Source organism: Passer domesticus, chromosome 1 (genome assembly GCF_036417665.1).
Source record: "Passer domesticus isolate bPasDom1 chromosome 1, bPasDom1.hap1, whole genome shotgun sequence".
NCBI classification, from domain to species: Eukaryota; Metazoa; Chordata; class Aves; order Passeriformes; family Passeridae; genus Passer; species Passer domesticus.
The window spans coordinates 149,818,259-149,836,650 of NC_087474.1; the positions used below are offsets into that span (position 1 = coordinate 149,818,259).

General features: G+C 45.2%; 1 protein-coding gene and 2 long non-coding RNA genes across 5 annotated transcripts; 1 reads left to right on the forward strand and 2 right to left on the reverse strand.

Moving 5' to 3' along the window:
• Window positions 1-509: 509 nt before the first annotated feature.
• LOC135284576 (uncharacterized) lies at window positions 510-2,546 on the reverse strand. Its single transcript, XR_010349867.1, has 2 exons — window positions 1,422-2,546; window positions 510-1,041 (listed from the first exon to the last, which is right to left on the reverse strand). It is a non-coding gene; the product is annotated as an uncharacterized LOC135284576 (long non-coding RNA).
• Window positions 783-12,317, forward strand: FAM83A (family with sequence similarity 83 member A). Of its 3 annotated transcripts, XM_064396066.1 has the most exons (6): window positions 783-916; window positions 1,018-1,059; window positions 1,145-1,754; window positions 4,565-4,732; window positions 5,968-6,092; window positions 10,763-12,317. In XM_064396066.1, the coding sequence occupies exons 3-6, from the start codon at window positions 1,179-1,181 to the stop codon at window positions 11,307-11,309; spliced, it is 1,416 nt and encodes a 471-aa protein (XP_064252136.1). In that variant the 5' UTR covers window positions 783-916; window positions 1,018-1,059; window positions 1,145-1,178; the 3' UTR covers window positions 11,310-12,317. The 3 variants fall into 3 exon arrangements, with proteins under 3 accessions (XP_064252136.1, XP_064252142.1, XP_064252124.1); XM_064396072.1 differs by lacking the exons at window positions 783-916; window positions 10,763-12,317 and having other exon boundaries at window positions 923-1,059; window positions 5,968-6,096; XM_064396054.1 differs by lacking the exon at window positions 783-916 and having other exon boundaries at window positions 995-1,754.
• Window positions 12,318-12,447: 130 nt separating this feature from the next.
• Window positions 12,448-16,669, reverse strand: LOC135284569 (uncharacterized). Its single transcript, XR_010349866.1, has 2 exons — window positions 16,451-16,669; window positions 12,448-12,645 (listed from the first exon to the last, which is right to left on the reverse strand). It is a non-coding gene; the product is annotated as an uncharacterized LOC135284569 (long non-coding RNA).
• Between the last annotated feature and the right edge of the window lie 1,723 nt (window positions 16,670-18,392).

The window sequence follows — 18,392 nt, forward strand, 5'->3', positions numbered from 1 at the left end:
CGCTCGCCGCCCTCACACGGCCTCGGCAGCCCTCACAAGAGCCCAGGCGGGCGCATCGCCTCGCTCCTGCCGTCGCTCTGGAGCCGTGGCACGGGCACAGCGCGGCCGGGGCCGGCCCCGCCGTGAGGGAATGTGTCAGGCGTGGCGCTGCAGCCAGGCACGCACACAGGCACGGACACCTCGGGCAGGTGCGCCCGCCCCGCCTCCCCTCGGTCGGACCGGCCGGCCCGGCTGCCCCCGGGCTCCGGCCTGTCACCCCGCTGCAACCCGCCCTCCATCCCCCTAATGACACAGCAGAGAGCTGCCACGGGGCCAACGTGACTCCGGCAGCTGCAGCCTGGGAAGGAAAAAAAAAAAAAAAAAAAAAAAAAGAAGAAGAAAAAAAAACCAACAACCATCACTACAAAAAAAAAAAAAGTCTTAAATGTGCACAATCAAGTGATGAGTGTTTGTATTTCTCATGCTTTGAGGCCAGCTCACAACCCTCCCTCCACGTAATATTCAGGATGTTTGGGAAGGGGTATTTTACTTTTAATAGGATGGCGTAGTCACAAAGCTTTAAAGAAATAAATGAGTGAATCGTCTATGGTAATAGCAACATACTTCGGACGGGGCACAGTGACGAACTTCACATCTATTTTTAAGCCTGCCTGGCAGCATGTAGGTGCAGAACAGAGCCCATGACCCTTTCTGCTGTTCTGAACCCATGGACATGGCTGCTGTCTCTGTTCCAGTTCACCATCCGAGCTGTTTTTTCTCCCTAACGAATACTATGGGAAGATAGAGATGCCTCAAGCTGTTTTGAAGATTGTGCAATGATGCTTGGGAGCCTACCTGCTTTTGCTTGAGTGCTTTCCTCACTCATATTTCACAGGATGCGACAGGAAGGGAAATACAATCGAATCCGACGGCCGTGGTAAATTTGACTCGAATTCTTCGTATGCCTTGGGGCTGAGGTGGGTGCCTCTCAGATAAGCAATCTAATCAGCTTTGCATTTGTGTCCCATCTGGAAACAGATTGTTGCCGGAGTACACCAGCACCTGAGAAGCAAGCGTCAGGTTCGTTTTGAAGATAATTGTACAGACAAATTCAGGGAGTGTGAATTTGCCTGTGGTAATAAGATCTCTTTATTTTTATTCATAGTTAATTCGTTCAGCCGAGGCGATTTCATGCCAGAATGCAGTCCTCAAACAAGAAGGACGATTGCACTGCCTGTGGCACGCATATGCATGGTGCCTGCCCGGCAGATCGGCTGCTGCGACAAAGAGCCATGAACCACCCCAGACATATGGGCAAGATACGGAAGAGGCTGGAGGATATCAAGAACCAGTCCCCGAAGTTGACAAAAGTGGACTTCAGCCACAACGAAAGCATAAGATTGGCCACCGACGCCTTCTTGGATGGTGGGACCGACTCTTACCTCCAAACTCTAAGCAGAGAGGGTGAGGTGGATTTCCTCTCCTCGGTGGAAGCTCAGTACATCAAGGATAACGCCAGGGAGTCCTACTATGCACAGGAGTCCCCAGGTGCGGACGGGGCAGCCGTGCCAAAGCAGAACGACGCCGGGTCACTGCCTTCGGGGACCTACTTCCCCACCATTTCTGACAGCAGCGAGCCGGCTCTGCTCCACACATGGATTACAGCAGAGAAGCCCTATTTAAAGGAAAAATCCACCGCCACTGTGTATTTCCAAACAGAGAAGAACAGCAACATTAGAGACATCATACGCCGCTACATCCACAAGACCACTCAGGTATGAGGAGAGAATTGTCTTTCCCTTTGCACTAAGTTGTTTCTTGCTCTTACAAACTCAGGTGAACGTGGTGTTTAATCCAAGGCAGCCCTGTGCATTGCAGTATAGCTTTGCTCTAGAAAGTGCCTATGAAGACCTTGTTGTTGAACATAGGCAGTGCTTTTTAAATATTTTTTTTAACTCATACCAAGATTTTTTTTTTATGTTGGTGGCTTAAAAAAGTATTCCCTCTTCTCTCTTGTAACCTCCCATTTGCTCAGTGGATTAAATGTGCTGCAGAAAGGGCAGCTCGGCTCTGTCCCTTCTCATGTACCCCCACCCCAGCAGGATGGTTTTATCTGTTCACACCACTGCACAATTAATGAGAATTAAGCCTAAGTGAGCTCTCAGCCATTAGGAATTGTTCAAGAGGATTTGTGGGAGATGTGGGTGAAGGGGAGGCCAAAGAAAGGCATATGTGTCTGGTATGTCAGCAGGCATCCCCAGAGGAAGGAAATTATCTAGAAAATAGACCTTTCATCCCTAATATGTTGTCTATATCAGTTAAAATGTCATGTGGACTCCACAGGGAGACTGCAGCATAACTTGGCATGTGGGAAAGGTGCAGATGATGCCTCTGACTACACACAGGTGGTGCCACAGAGGTGCCAGCCACAAGCCAAAGCCAGGCTGCCCACACTCTGGGGAACCAGGAACTGAGCAGCTGGAGGGGGGACTGAAAACTGATGTCATGTTTGTTCTAGCAGCTCTCTTGTTTTCCTGGGGGAAAATAAATTGATACTTCAGGGCTGTGTTTACGATCATCCAGGAGTTTTACCCTTATATAAAAGAGCAGCAGCAGTTTCACCCAGGAATGGTCAGGAGCCAAGGCAGGATGCAATAGTGCTGCCCAGCACAGACTTCCGAGCCCTCTGGATTCCTTCCACTTTGTTATTCCCCTGCAAGGGCAGGTGCTGGCCCTGCTAACACAGGCTGTAATGGCAGGGGAGAAGGATCCCCCTTGGCAACTGCTCTCTCAAAGCCTACAAGTGCTCACCACACCAGCGGAATTAGAGATCACTCCTTTTAAGTTGGAGGCATCAGAAAGATGCAGAAGCAGAAGAAATGTCTCTGGAATAATAAAATAGGCATCAGGTAAAATATCAACCCAGACCAATTTTCTGTCCCAAAAAGAAAAAACTTGTGGGCAAAAAATTGGGAAATGTAATATAAACCCATGGTTCACATGACCTTCTTAATAATCTAATTTACATTATGAGAGTGTGCTGAAGTGACACTAACAGTATCACTGTTTGTGACACTGTTAGTGTCATTTAAATAAATTTGTGAACTGCTTTTTGAGCACAGTTTTCCAATGGCACTAGTTATTAATTATCATCTGGTAAGGGTTCATCCTGGATAGCCTGGCATTTGATATATGCATTAAAAAATTAAATAACATAATAAAGACTGTGTTTATGGATGATCTCAAACTGCAAAGGATTAGCAAGGGATGCTACAATTTTAACACATTTGTGGAATTAGTGCAAATCACAAAATGGAATTCAGGCAGAAGAAATTAGGAGTACTGCAAGTAAGAGAGAAAGGTCAGATGCAGAGGTATAAATTGGGAACAGGTGGTAAAGAGCAGTACCAGATAGAACAGTCTGGAGCTGGGGCATTAACAGGAAGTGTGGATATGAGATATTTGACATAATTGTGCTTACCAAGCCATGGCAAAGCTCTTTCTGAAGCACCAGGCTTTGGCAGCAGGAGGAAGGTGTGGGATCCTCACTGCTCCATGAATAGTTTGGCAGCACAAAGAGGATGATGGCTGCACAGGATATGCCTGGTCTTGTAGGATATCCTCATGGTGGCAAGGGGAATAAGATTGCTGTTAGGTGTGGGCATAGGCTTTGGAGCAAGATTCAGAACAAGCTGGAAGCAGTTAGTAAGAGAGATCTAGAGAGATGCTGTAAAGTTTGTTTTGATTGAAGGTGATCTCCCATGAGCACAGTTATCAAAGTTCCCTCTCCAGTCAGTGGAGAAACAAGCACCTCCTGAAGATAAGTCAGGTAATAGCTGGGCTGAGTTGACCCTTTCCATGGGCAGTAGCAGACACCAGACAAGACCAGCACTTTCTACTCTGGAGCTGGTTTTATGTCACATTTACAGTTCTCTTGATCCACACTGGCTGCAAGCTGTGCATTTAAACAATTGTCAGGGCTTTTATGCCCAATCCTGAGACTTTTACAATATTCTGCCAGTTGTGTATTGGGGAGCATGGATGTGTGATCAAATTCTAACAGTTAGTTTATAAATCAGTGTTTTAAAAAATATGGAGCTGTTGGAGTCTATCACCCCACCACCACCAACAGGGTGAGGCTTTTTAAAGCCAGAGCTGTCCAGGTGTAAATCATAAAACAGAAAGCATCATCCAGGGATTTTTGCTGAATGTGGCTTATGACACCTAGTGACCCGTGTGGAAAGGGATATGGTCTTTTATTTAGCCACATTCTTATCATTCTCTGGTAAGTATTTCAATGTATTTCCTAGTGCTGAAATCTCACCTACAAATTCATATCATCATGTCATATGTTGTGTGTTAGACTGGCTTTAGATGAGGAATAAAGCAATGAGGCAATATGTTTAATCAGTTTAATGATTCAGGCACTTATAGGGAGAAAAACAGAAAAAAATATCCACATATAACTAAATATTTGTGGTTATTGGAATATTTTTTTAAACAAACAAACTACATCACAGTGTCCTCACAGCGACCTTAAATGATGTAAATTGACTCTGCTAATGCCTGTGCTCTCTTTCTGAAGGTGTTAGCCATTGTGATGGATGTGTTCACAGACACTGAGATTCTCTGTGACCTCCTGGAGGCAGCGAACAAGCGCATGGTCTTTGTCTACCTGCTGCTCGATCATGGCAGTATCGATCTTTTCTCGGAGATGTGCGACAAGCTGCAGATTTCTGAGGATCTCTTCAAGGTACTGTGGCTCTGTGAAGCTTTTAGGCTGAGAGTTGTCTGCCTAACTGCAGGCACTCTGAGCTAGAAGCATGGTTATGCCAGGGTCAGTCCACCTTCTAATTAAAAGGGTGCAAGAGATTTCCTGGGGTGGTGTTAGCACACCCAATTCCTCTTTGAAGATGCCTACGTTTTCCCATGGATATTATAGAAAGGTAAGGCATTTCCATTAGGTTCCCAGATGAAAGTAATCTTGACCCTGAAGTCTTAAAACAGGACTTAGATTTCCCTAGTAGAGTTATCTAACATAGGCATTAGAGCTGCTTCTGTTTAATAGCTCTGCAGCAGCTGTGGCCTGGCAGCCACAGGGAGAAGGTGCACAAAACTCTTTTGCATAGTCATAGCTTGGTTGCACTGGGTGGTTTGTGATAAAATGTGTTAAAGCTCTTTTAAAATTTTAACACATTTCTGATAATATGTGCTAAAAGCTCTCAAATTTAGGTGGCTGTTAATTTAATCTGCCTTCATCTCTGTCAGAAGGAGCTGGCTTTAAAAGAACCCCTCCTAGGGATTATTTCAGTTGTTGCTTGAGATGCTGTAGAGCTCCTATGGCATATCCCTGGGGATGGGTGATACTGCAGAGGCCACAGACCTCTGGAATGGCAGCTGTGGGCACACAGGAGACCTGAGGGCATCTTACACATACACCAGACACCTGGTTTTCAACAGCTGAATTCCATCCCAAATATATAAAGGAGCTGAAATTAATAATGCATGTTCATAAGTGTTTGCATGCCTGTAAACCCTCACTGCTAGGAGAGTGTGTCCTTGCACGTGTGTCCTTGCAGGATTGGAGGAGCAGAGGTTCTGCCCTGCTCTGGCATGGCACAGGCAATGTAAATCAAAGGAATATCCAGCTACAGCAGACTGTGCCTGGGCTGTCAGTGGAAGGCAGCAGGCTGCTCCCAGCTATGGACACATCCGTGCTCCTTTTGGCTGGGTAGGGTCACTTACTGTCACACAGCTCAGCTCCACCTGCATGAGCTTCCACACAGGTTTATATCCCCAGTGAAACAAGGAAGCCCTGGCAAGTGAGAGACCTTGTCTTCTGGACACAAACCTTCAAATATCACATCAGAGAGTCCATAAAGAAATTTGACATTCGGGCAGTGAAGAGCTAAAGGCAGTGGGGAAAAGGACCCTCCCTGTCTGATTTTTATTAAAAAGTAATTCACTCAGTTTTATTTTTATTTACAGAATATTTCAGTCCGCAGTGTTACTGGAGAAGTTTACTGTGCCAAGTCAGGCAGGAAATTTTCAGGACAAATTCAAGAAAAATTTCTGATCTGTGACTGGAGATATGTGCTTTCTGGATCTTACAGGTGAGATAAGCCATTGCACTTCATCTCTAGGTACTTCTTATGATTTTTTAGTACTTCTCCCCAAGAAAAGTGCCATGGAAATCTTTGTAAGGTAAGAAGCTTTTGTTTAACAAAAAACACCTCATGTTTTCAAATATGTGCCATTTTTCAAAAATCTACTTAACTTGCTTTAAATCTGCTCTTAATTCTTTATGGAGCATGGGTTTTAATTTAAATGTTCAGAAACTAATGTAAACAACTTTGCCAGTGCAGCCCTGGGGCAAAGCTAGAAATGTGTACAGCTTAATATTATGCTTTCCTCATTGTTAAGGTTCTCAAGTGTTGTGATCATGAGGCATGATACATTTCTGTCTCCCTCGGGATCCCTTAATGCAGCATATGTCACTCAGCTTATCTGAGGATTTGTTCTTCATATGACAAATTTAGTGATTAAAGGTAAAACAGAAATACTTCAGAGACTTACTGTTTTTCTGTGTGTTTTATTAACAGGTAGCCAGTATATATCCACGTAACTACTCTACCTGCATTTCCCCCCTTTTTTACATTGTTTGTTTGTTTGTTTTGTTTGTGCTGCTGTAATTATTTCAGGCAGTGGATATAGCATCTCAACAACTGGATTTTTAAGTAAGATCCTAGATCCTCTGGTCAGGGAATTTCAGGAGACTGAGCTTGTATCAAATAAATGAAGTTTCTGAGCATCATGGCTACATAGATATGTTTCACAAATGACCAAGTGTATCCTAGAAATCCAGGTACAAAAATACAAGAGGTTATAAATATTTAATTTAAAGGATGCGGTTATTTTTCTTAATCCCAGTTTATGATTTGGAAGCTTAAATGCCCCTGGTCTGATAAAACTGGGCCACCAGGAAGTCTACAGAACTACAGTAATGAAGGAAAAAATGAATTTCTGGGGATGGGCTGCAGGAACTCAGATGTACACTAACACAGGCACCCACTTTTCATTCCATTCCCAAATTAACCAGACAAAACTTAGTGGACACTCAGGGTTGGGGTTTTTTATTGACTGTTATTTTGTTTTTTTGTTGTTTTGGGTGGTTTTTCATCCCTGGTCAAAGATGTGTTAAATCCAACAAAAGACTTGTATAGAGTAGAAGTGAAGGATGTGTGGGAGAAGGACAGAACAAGATCTCTTTTCTCTGACCAAGAAGCTTCCTTTTGGCTTCTCTTTCAATACCAAAAACACTAAAAACACCTGAAGTCCTGTGCAGTCACTTCTGTCTACTGCTATTGAGTATCTTCTAATCTCAAGTACCTTGCCACAACACAAACAAAATATCTAGCACACAAACAGAGAGGGTGGTGAGGAACAAATGTATTTAAAACTGTTAAAAACTATTTAACTTCAGCATATCCAGCACCAGTTTGCAATTCACATGGGTTATAGCTGGCTACCAGTATGTGGCATTTCTTGCTAGCTCTCACTTTATTAACCTGAAAGATTTTTGTTATGCTTAAATCTTATCCACCAACCTCTTCAGGTATAAACAAGAATGATGTTGAGTGAAACAGACTAAAACTATTCTGCAATTCATTTGCTGGAAATCAAATTGGAGTATATCTTAAAACTGATACAAAGGTTTTAAAATACAATACCAAATTTCACCAAAGTGCTGAGCTCTGCCTGATAGTTGTAATAGTGGTGGGGGGAACAGGCTGAGGAAATAAAATAGCCCTTCAGGACATAGTCTCAGTTTTTATTGCCAGTATCTGTGGTGAGGGGTTAGAATGCAGTATTTCTTTTTGCTGTCTCTGTGTCACTCTACCTCATCCTATGGTAACAGTTATTCCATTTTTTAAGGACTTTGAAATTAGATAGTGCATGAACTCAGCCTTCCTAAAGAAGGCAAAATGAAAACAGCAGAAAGCACAGACCTTGATCCCCAGGGCAGCTGAGTATCTCCCTGGCTGCCACTCTGAAAGCCACTGGCCTCTTCAGAGTCAGCACCTAACAGCTAACACAGCCATGCTTTGCCAGGAGCGTCACTTCAGGTGGGGCAGGTTTCTCCCACACAGGTTATCCACCAGCAGGCAACACTAACATCAAGCTAACCCAAACCTGAGCCCACCTGAAAACCCCAGAAGGAAGAAAACTTCCTTCCATTTCAGATTCCATGGGTGTTGTGCAGCACATTGCTGCAGCTCTGTGAACACAGGGATGAGAACATCCCTACTGAACTGCAGCTCCAGCAGTGCAGAGAGGACACCAACTATAAAACAAGTCCAATGCTGAACAGGAGAGGTGGGATTTGATTGAGAACATCATAAATGAGAGGGTCTGTAACAGGACATAGGACAAAGCCCTGGAAAGATGGCTGAGCAGTATCTATCTCTGACTGAATCTATGATACAGCACTGGCCCCAAGCCAGGCATCATTTCTTTGTGCTTTCTCTTCTTTTGATGGGCCTCACCCAAAAAAATCTGGGAGAAAAGTGATCCTTCTGGGCAGGTGGTGACAATAACAGACTTCTCTGAGCCTGTCCCAAAAGAGCATTCAGAATGGTAAACTAAGGAGCAAAACAAGGCCTAAAATCTAAACAATGCATTTTCTCTTAGAATTAAGCCAATGAAATCTTTCATGCCAAGTTCTGTTTTGTTCCCCAGCAAAGTACACAGACTGTAAATTGCTGTGACTCACTACACAACAAGTCCACAAGTGTTTGTCTATAATCACAAAGATCTTACCTTGTAACTTTGAGCTGACCCATTTGCCATTGGTTCTTGGAGAATCTCTGGGCTATTCATTTGATCTTTCTCTGTTTACAAGGGTTACAGGTAAAATCAATGACCCACAAACTATCTGTCTGTCAGGTACTCCAGGAAGATACATATGGGAGTAAATTATCAACATTGGGCAGAACAGATTTTTTTCCTCTGATTCTGTTATGCTTTTAACAGCCATTTACAAGTGTAATTGATTTATATTTCTGTCTTAAATTTTCTTTTATAAACTAGATCTATCTCTAGCACATAAAGTATAAACATGATACTTTGGACCTCAGCCCTTTCATGAGTTTGTAACCTTCAATATAGATATCCTAGAAAAAATGTGTGCATTTTTGTATTTATTTCTGATCTATTGTCTCTTTAACAGTTAGATGAAGGGCATGCAAAGGTTTAGAGAGCACTGCTCAGTGAATAAAGGCAATGTTGAGCTGGCATAGCAGATGTTAGATTCCTGGCAGGTAGTTAGCTTGCTCTTTATGTTCGCTTCCAAGGTTTTGTCCATATTTAGAATGATTTGAACACAGTGGATGAGAAGTACCTGAATTTTGGTAACTTATTATGTGTTTTCATGTCCAATCATAAAATGTACAGTATAAATTGTATGGGTGCCCAGTGGCATTGAACTACTGATTTCTTCACTCCTCCCCCTGCTCCTGAAGCAACAGTGTAAAATCACTGTATACCTCAAACCCAACCCTCTTTAGGAATGCTCTGGACAAGCAGGTGTAAATTGTCTGTCTTACTGCCTCAGTATCAGCTCAGGCTGTCAGTCCCACTGAGCTTCACAGGAGTTTTATCAAAACATGACAAGATTTTAAGTGCACACACCTACAGCCAAATCTGGCTCTCAGCAGCCCTTGTGCAAATCCAGCATAGCTAATAAAGTCACACAGGAATAACCATGGCAGAGTTTTGCCAACACAGAATAATCTGAGATTCAAATCCACTGCTGCTCTGTATCCTCTGCTGCACAGCTCAAGCCCTGGTCAGTTCAGGGAGTAATTACATTTCATTCTCTCAACTATATTCATTTTATTGCTGCTGCTGCTGCTCAGACACAGCAGCCTGTGCAACACAATCAAGCTGCCTTGTGGCTTTATGAAAGCACAAATTTATGTTTGCTGAGTGGATTAGGGAAGCACATAAAAGAAAAATAATTTAAAAGTTGTGGGTTATCCCCAAGGTGTGTCTCTGAACAACCAGAATTAAAACTATTGTGGTGCTTCTCCCTTACTTTATAGCAAAGTATTGCATTTATTTTTGGAAATGCTGTAGGAAATATTTGTAATTTCATTTTCTCTGTAGTGAAGAAAACAAGCATTTGTCAGGTGTGGCAGGTTGCTTTGTGGTATGCGATGTGACAGGAAGGTTGAGGTTTTAAGTGTTCTCTTGACCAATGCAGAAAGATTATGGAAAAAATGGAAACAAAGGATGGTTCTTTTTTCCTAGTCTTTTTGATGTCACTTGGAATGGCTGAGAGTTACCAAGTAGAATGGCATCCTGCAGGTTACAAGGTACAATTTATGTGTGTGCAGATAAGACCTGAATTTAAGCATTGTGAGTGGAAGAGAGGTCCCCAAAAGAAGGGTCTAAACTCCTTTCCATGGAACAGCCACCTTGGGTATTGTATCTGACATTTGTCCCTGCAGTGGATCTGGATCACCACTCCCTTCAGGAGGTTGCATAACGTTGCAAGGTTTCTTGAAGGTTTTAGAGGCAGCTGCAATAACAAAGATTGATCCAAGTTAAAGAGCACTGATGTGAACTGACCTGAAATTCAACTTCGACACCATCTTCATCCTGTGTTTAGACAAGAAGCTTCAGCAGTAAAACACATTTGCCTATCGCATCACCCCTGCGGGGGATCTGCAGCTCCTGACGGCGGCGTTAACTCTAACCCTTACCTTGTCTCTTCTTCCAGCTTCACGTGGCTGTGTGGCCAGGTTCACCGCAACCTCCTCTCCAAGTTCACGGGCCAGGTTGTGGAGCTCTTTGACGAGGAGTTCCGGCACCTGTACGCGCTGTCCAAGCCCGTGCGGGGCCCCAAGACCCCGCCGCGCAGCCTCCCGTTCCTGTTCAGCCGGAGCTGGGCCCGCCCGCGCAGCCTCCCCTGCAGCGACGAGGGCAGCGCCAACACCCTCTCCGACCCCTTCAGCAGCCTGTCCGCTGGGAGCACCCACCAGAGCAAGCAGGCCCCAAGAACTCTCATGTTCAACAGCAACTTCAGCCCCCAGTCACCTCTGCAGCGAGTCAACTCCTTCCACAGCTATGTCTCGTTCACGCCCCCGCCTCCACAGAAGGCCATCCAGCCTAACTACTACCAGCCACACTACGTGGCTGAAAACTCCACAGTTCCCTATAACAACATGAACATTTACAGACCTATAAGGCTCAGGCAAGAGGAACCGAACAGGACAGGGTTAAGCTCATCCTGGAGATGCCTCCACAAAGCTAACCTGTTTGCATAATAACCACCTTGTTTGGAAATCCAAGTAAATGTAGCGAGGACCTGTTTAGCAATCACTTGTGTACTGATGAATATAGAAATTCTGTATAATACAAATGAGGATGATTTCAAGCCTCTTGTTTTGTTGCTTATGGATGCTTCATTTCCCTGATTAAAAAGCCAAGGCTGCTAATGTGTGAACCTCAGGTGCATCAGGATCCCAGGAAGAACACATCTGAATAGTGCTGCTCAGAGTGCAACACTGCTGCTGCCTGTCACCTGCCCCTGGCAGCTTATTTGTGCACCAGAAGGACAGTAACAGTTTTTCTTATGTCCAGGCAACAGGAAGGGGGTAGTGCACAGTTTACTACTATGCATTTTATGCACTTGAATAAGGAGACTGAAGGCTGCCATTTCCATGGCAGCAGCAGGATACCTTTGTGCTCTCATCAAACTTAATCTTGATTTATGGGGACTGTCTTTGGGCTGGCAGGGAAGCACAGGTCCTGCCACAGCACTCAGAGCTCTCTCCTTGAGCTGCACAGCAAGGATGGCTGTTCCCAAGGATTCTCAGGAAGGGACCTGGTACCCTTGACATGGATGGAGTCCGACAGTTCTGGTTGTGGAAGACACATTCACCCCAGTTCAGTTCCACTCATCAGCAACACGGGTGTGTCCAGCACACCTGGTTACAAACCTCCAATCCTACCAGCTCAGGGCAACTTTCCTTATGCAGAGAAGCTGTGAAGGTGCAGACTGGAAAATGAAGCTGAGTTAAAGAAGCAAATTCCTACTACTAACACACCAGGACTGAGTTCCAATTCATTTAATTGCACATGGATCTTTAAAATAATTTCTGTGTCGTCTGATTGAACCTGAAGTTAGAGATACCACCGAGTTCTTCGTGGCCTCTAATTTTTAAAGGTCAACTGGGTGTCTCTAGTGCTCATGGACTACAGTTACAAAGGAAGTTACAGAGGTTTAGCAACTTGAACCAAACCAGAAAAACTTTTTGCCAAATAATCCATGAAAACTACGGAAGCTTCTGTAAGAAGTACAGTAAGAAAAGTAAGAAAATTAATGAAACAAAGGATTTCCATCCAAAGTTACCAAGATGCCTAACAGCTGTTGATTTATCAGTAGATTTTTTTGTTCCACACCTGCTTTGTATTGTTTTTCATATGCCTCCAACAGAAAACAGAACCCTAAATACATTTGCACTTCTGGCCTGTTTTCCCTGACTTCTCACCTGCTCAAAAAGGAATACAATTTAATTATGTAGACTGTGGATGATGATAACTGTATGCAGGTGAAGAAGGTTTCTCATCTTTGGAAGAGCAATCATTTTGGACGCATACCTGTAAAGTTTAAAGAACATTATGAGAGGTACAGGATGGACACATCCTGCTCTAGCTTCAATATGGGTGTTTTAACCAGTAATACCAAATTTTGGAGTCCATAATAATAATCAACTATTGCATATAATTGTAAATTCTGTACATAGCAACATTTTTTGGATTCCTTGGGGAGAAGGGAAATTTGATTTTCATTCCTATGATAATTCTACTTATTTATCTGAGTATAGCAACCATTCAAATAAAAGAGAATACTTTTTTCTTCATATTCTATTGCCTGCCACGTACACCTTACTCTATTCTCTTTCAAAAGCTGAATTAATCCCATGCAGTCAAAGTCCAGATGAAGAAGAAACAGAAAGAAGAAGAAATCAGCAGGAACAGAATTAAGGTGTCCAAAGAGACTAATTAAGATTTTCCTTCTAAGTGTGGTTCATTTCTGGTCCTGTTGTGGCCCAGATGGGGTGGTACAGAAGGGCATGTGGGTAGAAGTTTGTAGACCTTGATTTCCTCAAGCCATGACCTGTGAAGTCCATGAAGGAGCTCTTTTCACCTCTGTAGGGCAAGACAATTTGCCTCCAAAAGTTTTGGAGAACATAGCTAATGAAAAGGAGGTAGGGGTCAAGCTAATAATCCAGAAGGACCACTGTGAGTTAATTTCAGCTGGATCAGGAAAACAGGTTGTGTTGGTTCAGACAACATCTGAACTTGAACATCAAGTGAATGAAATTTGAGTTTTGATGGAGAACAGTTAGTTTACAATGTCAGCAATGAGTTATGCTAAAAATCCTAACAGGCCCCCACAACTTAGTGATAAAGGGCAACGTTCATAGGCCAGGAAGGCCATGGCAGGTGCTGACCTGCCCTGTCCACGTGCACCAAGGGAAGGGCCCCGATAAGCTCGGCTACCACACCGTGCACCCTCCTCAAGTGTGAGGGTGACAGCAAGCTGAGTGCTGCAGGTGAGTCACTTGAGGGAAGGGATGTTGTCCAGAGGGAGCTGGACAGGCTGGAGGCCCACGTGAACCCCATGAAGTTCAACAAGGCCAAGTGCAAGGTCCTGCACCTGGGCTGGGGCAATCCACAGTGTCTGTGCAGAGCAGGGGGTGATCGGATTGAGAGCAGCCCAGAGGAGAACCTGGGAGTACTGGGTGGTTTATTGGACATGAGCTGTCGCTGTGCACACACAGCCCAGAAGGCCAAACGTGCCCTGAGCAGCATCCAAAGCCCCATGGGCAGCAGGGCCAGGGAGGGGATTCTGCCCCTCTGCTTTGGTCGCCTTCCCTAGTGAGTCAGGATCTCATCTGGGCTTTGCTGAGGCCCACTGGATTCCCCTGATGCCCTCCTATTTTGTCCTGTTTTGTCCTATTTTGAAGGAAGATGATCTGGGTGGGGCTAAAAAGCTTCAATAAATGTAGCCTATACCAAACTCCAGATTATCTACAGAAATGAATTTCTAATTAAAAGTTACTTTTTGGGGATGTTTAGACTTTTTTAGAGTGGGAGGACCTGTGGAGGACAGCAGGGGCCTCCAAGAGGCCCCAGCAAAGCCCAGGTGAGGCCTCAGAGCACCCTGGAGGTCAATTAAGTCCCCATGTGGGCCCCTGCAGAGCCTAAGAAAAGCCCCAGGGCTTTCTGGAGGGCAACTCTGCCATGTCAGAGCACCACTGGTGGTGACAGCAATGAGGACACTCCTGTCAGGGCTGGTTCTGTGCATGTCCTCACCACGGGGAGCAGAGAGCAGGCAAGTGCCACTGCCCAGGGGACTGTCAGGCACCAGGAAGGGAAGTTTTGCAGAGCACCAGGAACCCACAGCTGCTCCAGCATTCACACCCTGGTGCTAAGCTGCGTGAATAGGCTGGGCTTGGCCAGGGTTTTCCAGTGTGTCCCAGTGTCCCTTCCCCAGCCAGAACTAACCCTGCAGGTCTTTCAGCTGGTGTCCTGTGAGCAAGTGCTGCCCATTCAGGTGGTTTGGAATGTGCATCCTGGTGCCTGGACACACAACTCCCACCGGATCCCACTGGCAATTGCTGCTCACACTGGAGGCACTCGGAGGAGCCTGTGCTCGAGGACATTCCCTGTGCTTGCTGCCTGTGAACCTGGGAGCACTTCACTGATTGTTTCTTCCACAGGCTGCTTCCAGTCACCTGGGACTTCACCTGACTTCCATGACGTCAAGTGTCAAGGAGAATGGCTTGGCAACTACACCAGCCAATTCCCTCAGGACTCTAGCACACATCTCACCAGGTCCCAGACTCAGGTGTGTTCAGCTTCCTCAGGTGCTCTCGACCCTGATCTTCTCTTACAGTAGGAGGGACTTTGCTTCCCCAGGCCCTGCCTTGAGAGCCATTGACTCAAGAGGCATAAGAGGAGAGGTTGCCAGTGAAAACTGAGGCAGAAAATTAATGTAATATCTCAGCCTTCCAGCCTTCTCCATGTCCATTGTTGTCAGTTTGCCAGTTCTTCCACAGGCTGCTTTGTTTTCCTTTTTTTTTCCCTTTGTGACACAGACAGTTCCCCAACCGTACCCTGTTACTCCTCCTAGAAAGCAAAGACCATCCAGGTGTTACTCCTCCCTCAACCATTGCACACCAAAATCCTTCTCCTTTTCCAGGACCCTCACTAGGCCTGCCAACTGCACCTCTATTCCTGGGGAGGTGATAGAGCAACAGATCTTGGAAATTATTTCCAGTTTGTCCTGTTCTGGACAAGAAGGTGATGGGGAATTGTGTGCAGGTATGAAGCAATTCTGCCTTACAATGTATCACACAGGAGGCAGGAAGGTCAAGTGACTCCTATCAGAGGGGCCAGTGCTTGGAGGGTCTCCCCTCCAGCATTCCAGCCACTCATCCTGACACAGAATTACACCCAGCTTGATGGCAGTCCTGAAGTACTGTCCATTTTCTTCTAGTTATCCAGAATTTCTGTCACCAGTGAACCCCATTTTACTTACCTACTGAACCCCTGACGATTGATGCTGTCCCCAGTTCCAGTACCTTCCCAGGAAGTGTGGCTCCTGCAAGGACAATTGGGGGACCTCACCCAGTACTGGCTGTGTCATATGCCATCACCTCACTCGCCAGGTGGGGAGCCCACAGAGTCCCACCTGGGTTCCCAGATTACTGTCAAAGTGGGTTTGCTTGCATTTTTCATCTAGCTTGTGTATGTGTACCAGAAAGAAGGCAGCAGAAGTTGGCACTACCTAAACCCCCTCTGCTCCTGCCAGCAATGCAGGTGCCTCTAAGCTGGGAGCACAAACAGGACTCCATGTCACACCCTTGATTCCTCGTTTTTACAATGACTGATGAAAAGAGAGAATAAATACATTTTTTCCCCTTTGTTTCCTTGTGCAGCCTTTGCTTTTTCTCTATTAAACTGCCTTTATTGTGAACCACAGGTCTTTTTTCTATCCATCTTATTTTCTCCTTCCCTGTGGTGCTGGGAGGACAGGGGGTGGTAGAGCATTGGGGTGGGCACCTGGCAGCAGGCCAAGGTCAACCCAGTGACAGGATGACAGGTTTTCATTTGAAAGAGGGTAGATTTAGACTGGACACAAGGAAGAATTTTTTTATGGTTAGCATGGTGAGGCACTGCAACAGGTTGCCCAGATGGATGCCCCATCACTGGCAGTGTTCAAAGTCAGGTTGGATGGGGCTTTGAGCAACCTGGTTGAGTGGAAAGTTCCCTGCCAACCCCCCAGGCAGGAAGGTTGGAACTGGACAATCTTTGAAGTTCCCTTCCAACCCAAGTGAAGGGTGATTCTGTGATGAAAACTGTGTTAACGTTACTAATTACAGCGGTCCCTCACCTCAAAGCCAGCAGCAAACTCTCAACAGCAAGACACATAGTGGTGTTTGCAGACAGAAATCATTCCAGGAGCATCAGAACCAGCAGCAGAGGGTCCTTCCCAAAGCACCTGTACCACAGGCAAATGTTAAAATAACAAAATCAAACCTCAGTAACTGTAAGTGGATTCTCACTTGCAATTTGCAGTACTAAAATTGGCTGTTTAACTCAGAATGGAGTAGTGATGTATACACTAATACCAACAATAATATAAAAGCCAAATAATGAAGAAATCTATTACAGGCAGATGTAAAATTATGCAGAAGGTAGAGGCAACAATGAAGCATTCAATGCAAAATGGAAATGCAAAGCCCCTCTAGAGACATGATCAGAAACAGAAAACTGGAGTTAGAAGAGGCACAAAAAAGGGAGAGGCAGACCAAAAGAGGAAGAAATGAAGTAGCTAAGATGAGAGATAGCCAAGCAAAAATGGGACAAAGGAACATTTTATAGCCCCAGTGCAATAAACACTGGTTATTTGGAACAGTAACTATGTGACACATTCAGAACAGCATTCATCTTCTTCTCTTTGTAGTAGTTAAAATCAACATTTTTGCTTTATTATTATGTTTTAGAAAATACTGCCTGCTATTAAGAGCTACCACTTGTCTTTAATTCCTGGAACCGGTGAGGAGTTAACCTTTGTGTTCCCAGCTTAAGTGACAATGTCAAGTCAAACAATCTGGACAGGCAACAAGAAGTTTCCAAATCACCTTGGCTAGCTGCTGTGTATTTTGGACATCTCAGTCGCAAAATGACAACGTTTGGCAAGTATTTAATTTGCTGCTAAAACAGTTCCAATGTTATTTGTGAAGCCAAATAATTTGGTGCGTTTCCATTAAATGTCTATACAGACCTGATCCCATAAAAGCTGTGTTCTGATGTCCTAACAGCTGAGACAAAACAAATTACAGCCTTTTTATGTGGCTACTTATGACCTTCAGTTCAAGAAAAAAGTGGGAGATGTCCATGTTTCTTTTTTTGCTGACATATTTAGCACTAAGCTTTTCACGTTTGCTGTCTTTGCTGTAAGATTCTGCTGTTGATGCCAACATTGTAATTAATTTACAACACATTGTGGACAGTCTCTTCTGAAGAATTACGACACCTCTTAGTCTTAAAAGCATCCCCAGCCCTTCAAGAGGGCTTCATGGCCACCTGACTACAGTGCTGACAAAGGCACACAAAGGTTTCCGCCCAGCGAAGCGCTCGTGTGACTAAAGCAGATCTCTGTGGGACACGATGAGTGCACCAGTGCTCACCCAAGGGCACTGCCAAGTCACGTCTTTCGTAACCAGCTGCCCAGGATGTGCTTCAATCACACCAACTCACCAAACTATCAAAGTAATTTGACATGGCTGAAGGCAATATTCCATTTTTCTGGAGGTGTTTCAGTCAACCTAGCAGAGGGCTAAACCACACCAAGGGTTCAATCTCTTCATCAGTCACGCAGACGAAGGGATGGAGTGCACCCTCAGCAAGTTTGCAGATGACACTGAGCGGTGTCACCGAGTGGTGCAGCTGACACACCTAGAGGATGGGATGCCATCCAGAGGGCCCTGGACAAGCTCAAGAATCTCATGAGGTTTAACCAGACCAAGTGCAAGATGCTGCACCTGGGTTGGGGCAAGCTCCGGTACCAGTCCAGGCTGGGGATGAACAGACCGAGAGCAGCCGTGCTGAGACCTGGGGGTGCTGCTGGGTGAGAGCTGGGCATGTTCCAGCCATGGGCACCTGCAGCCCCAAAAACCAAACCCGTCCTGGGCTGCATCTAAAGCCCCGTGGGCAGCAGGGTGAGGGAGGGGATTCTGCCTCTCTGCTCTGCTCTGCTCTGGTGAGACCCCACCTGCAGTGCTGCACCCAGCTGTGGGGTCCCCAGCACAGGAAGGACATGGCCCTGCTGA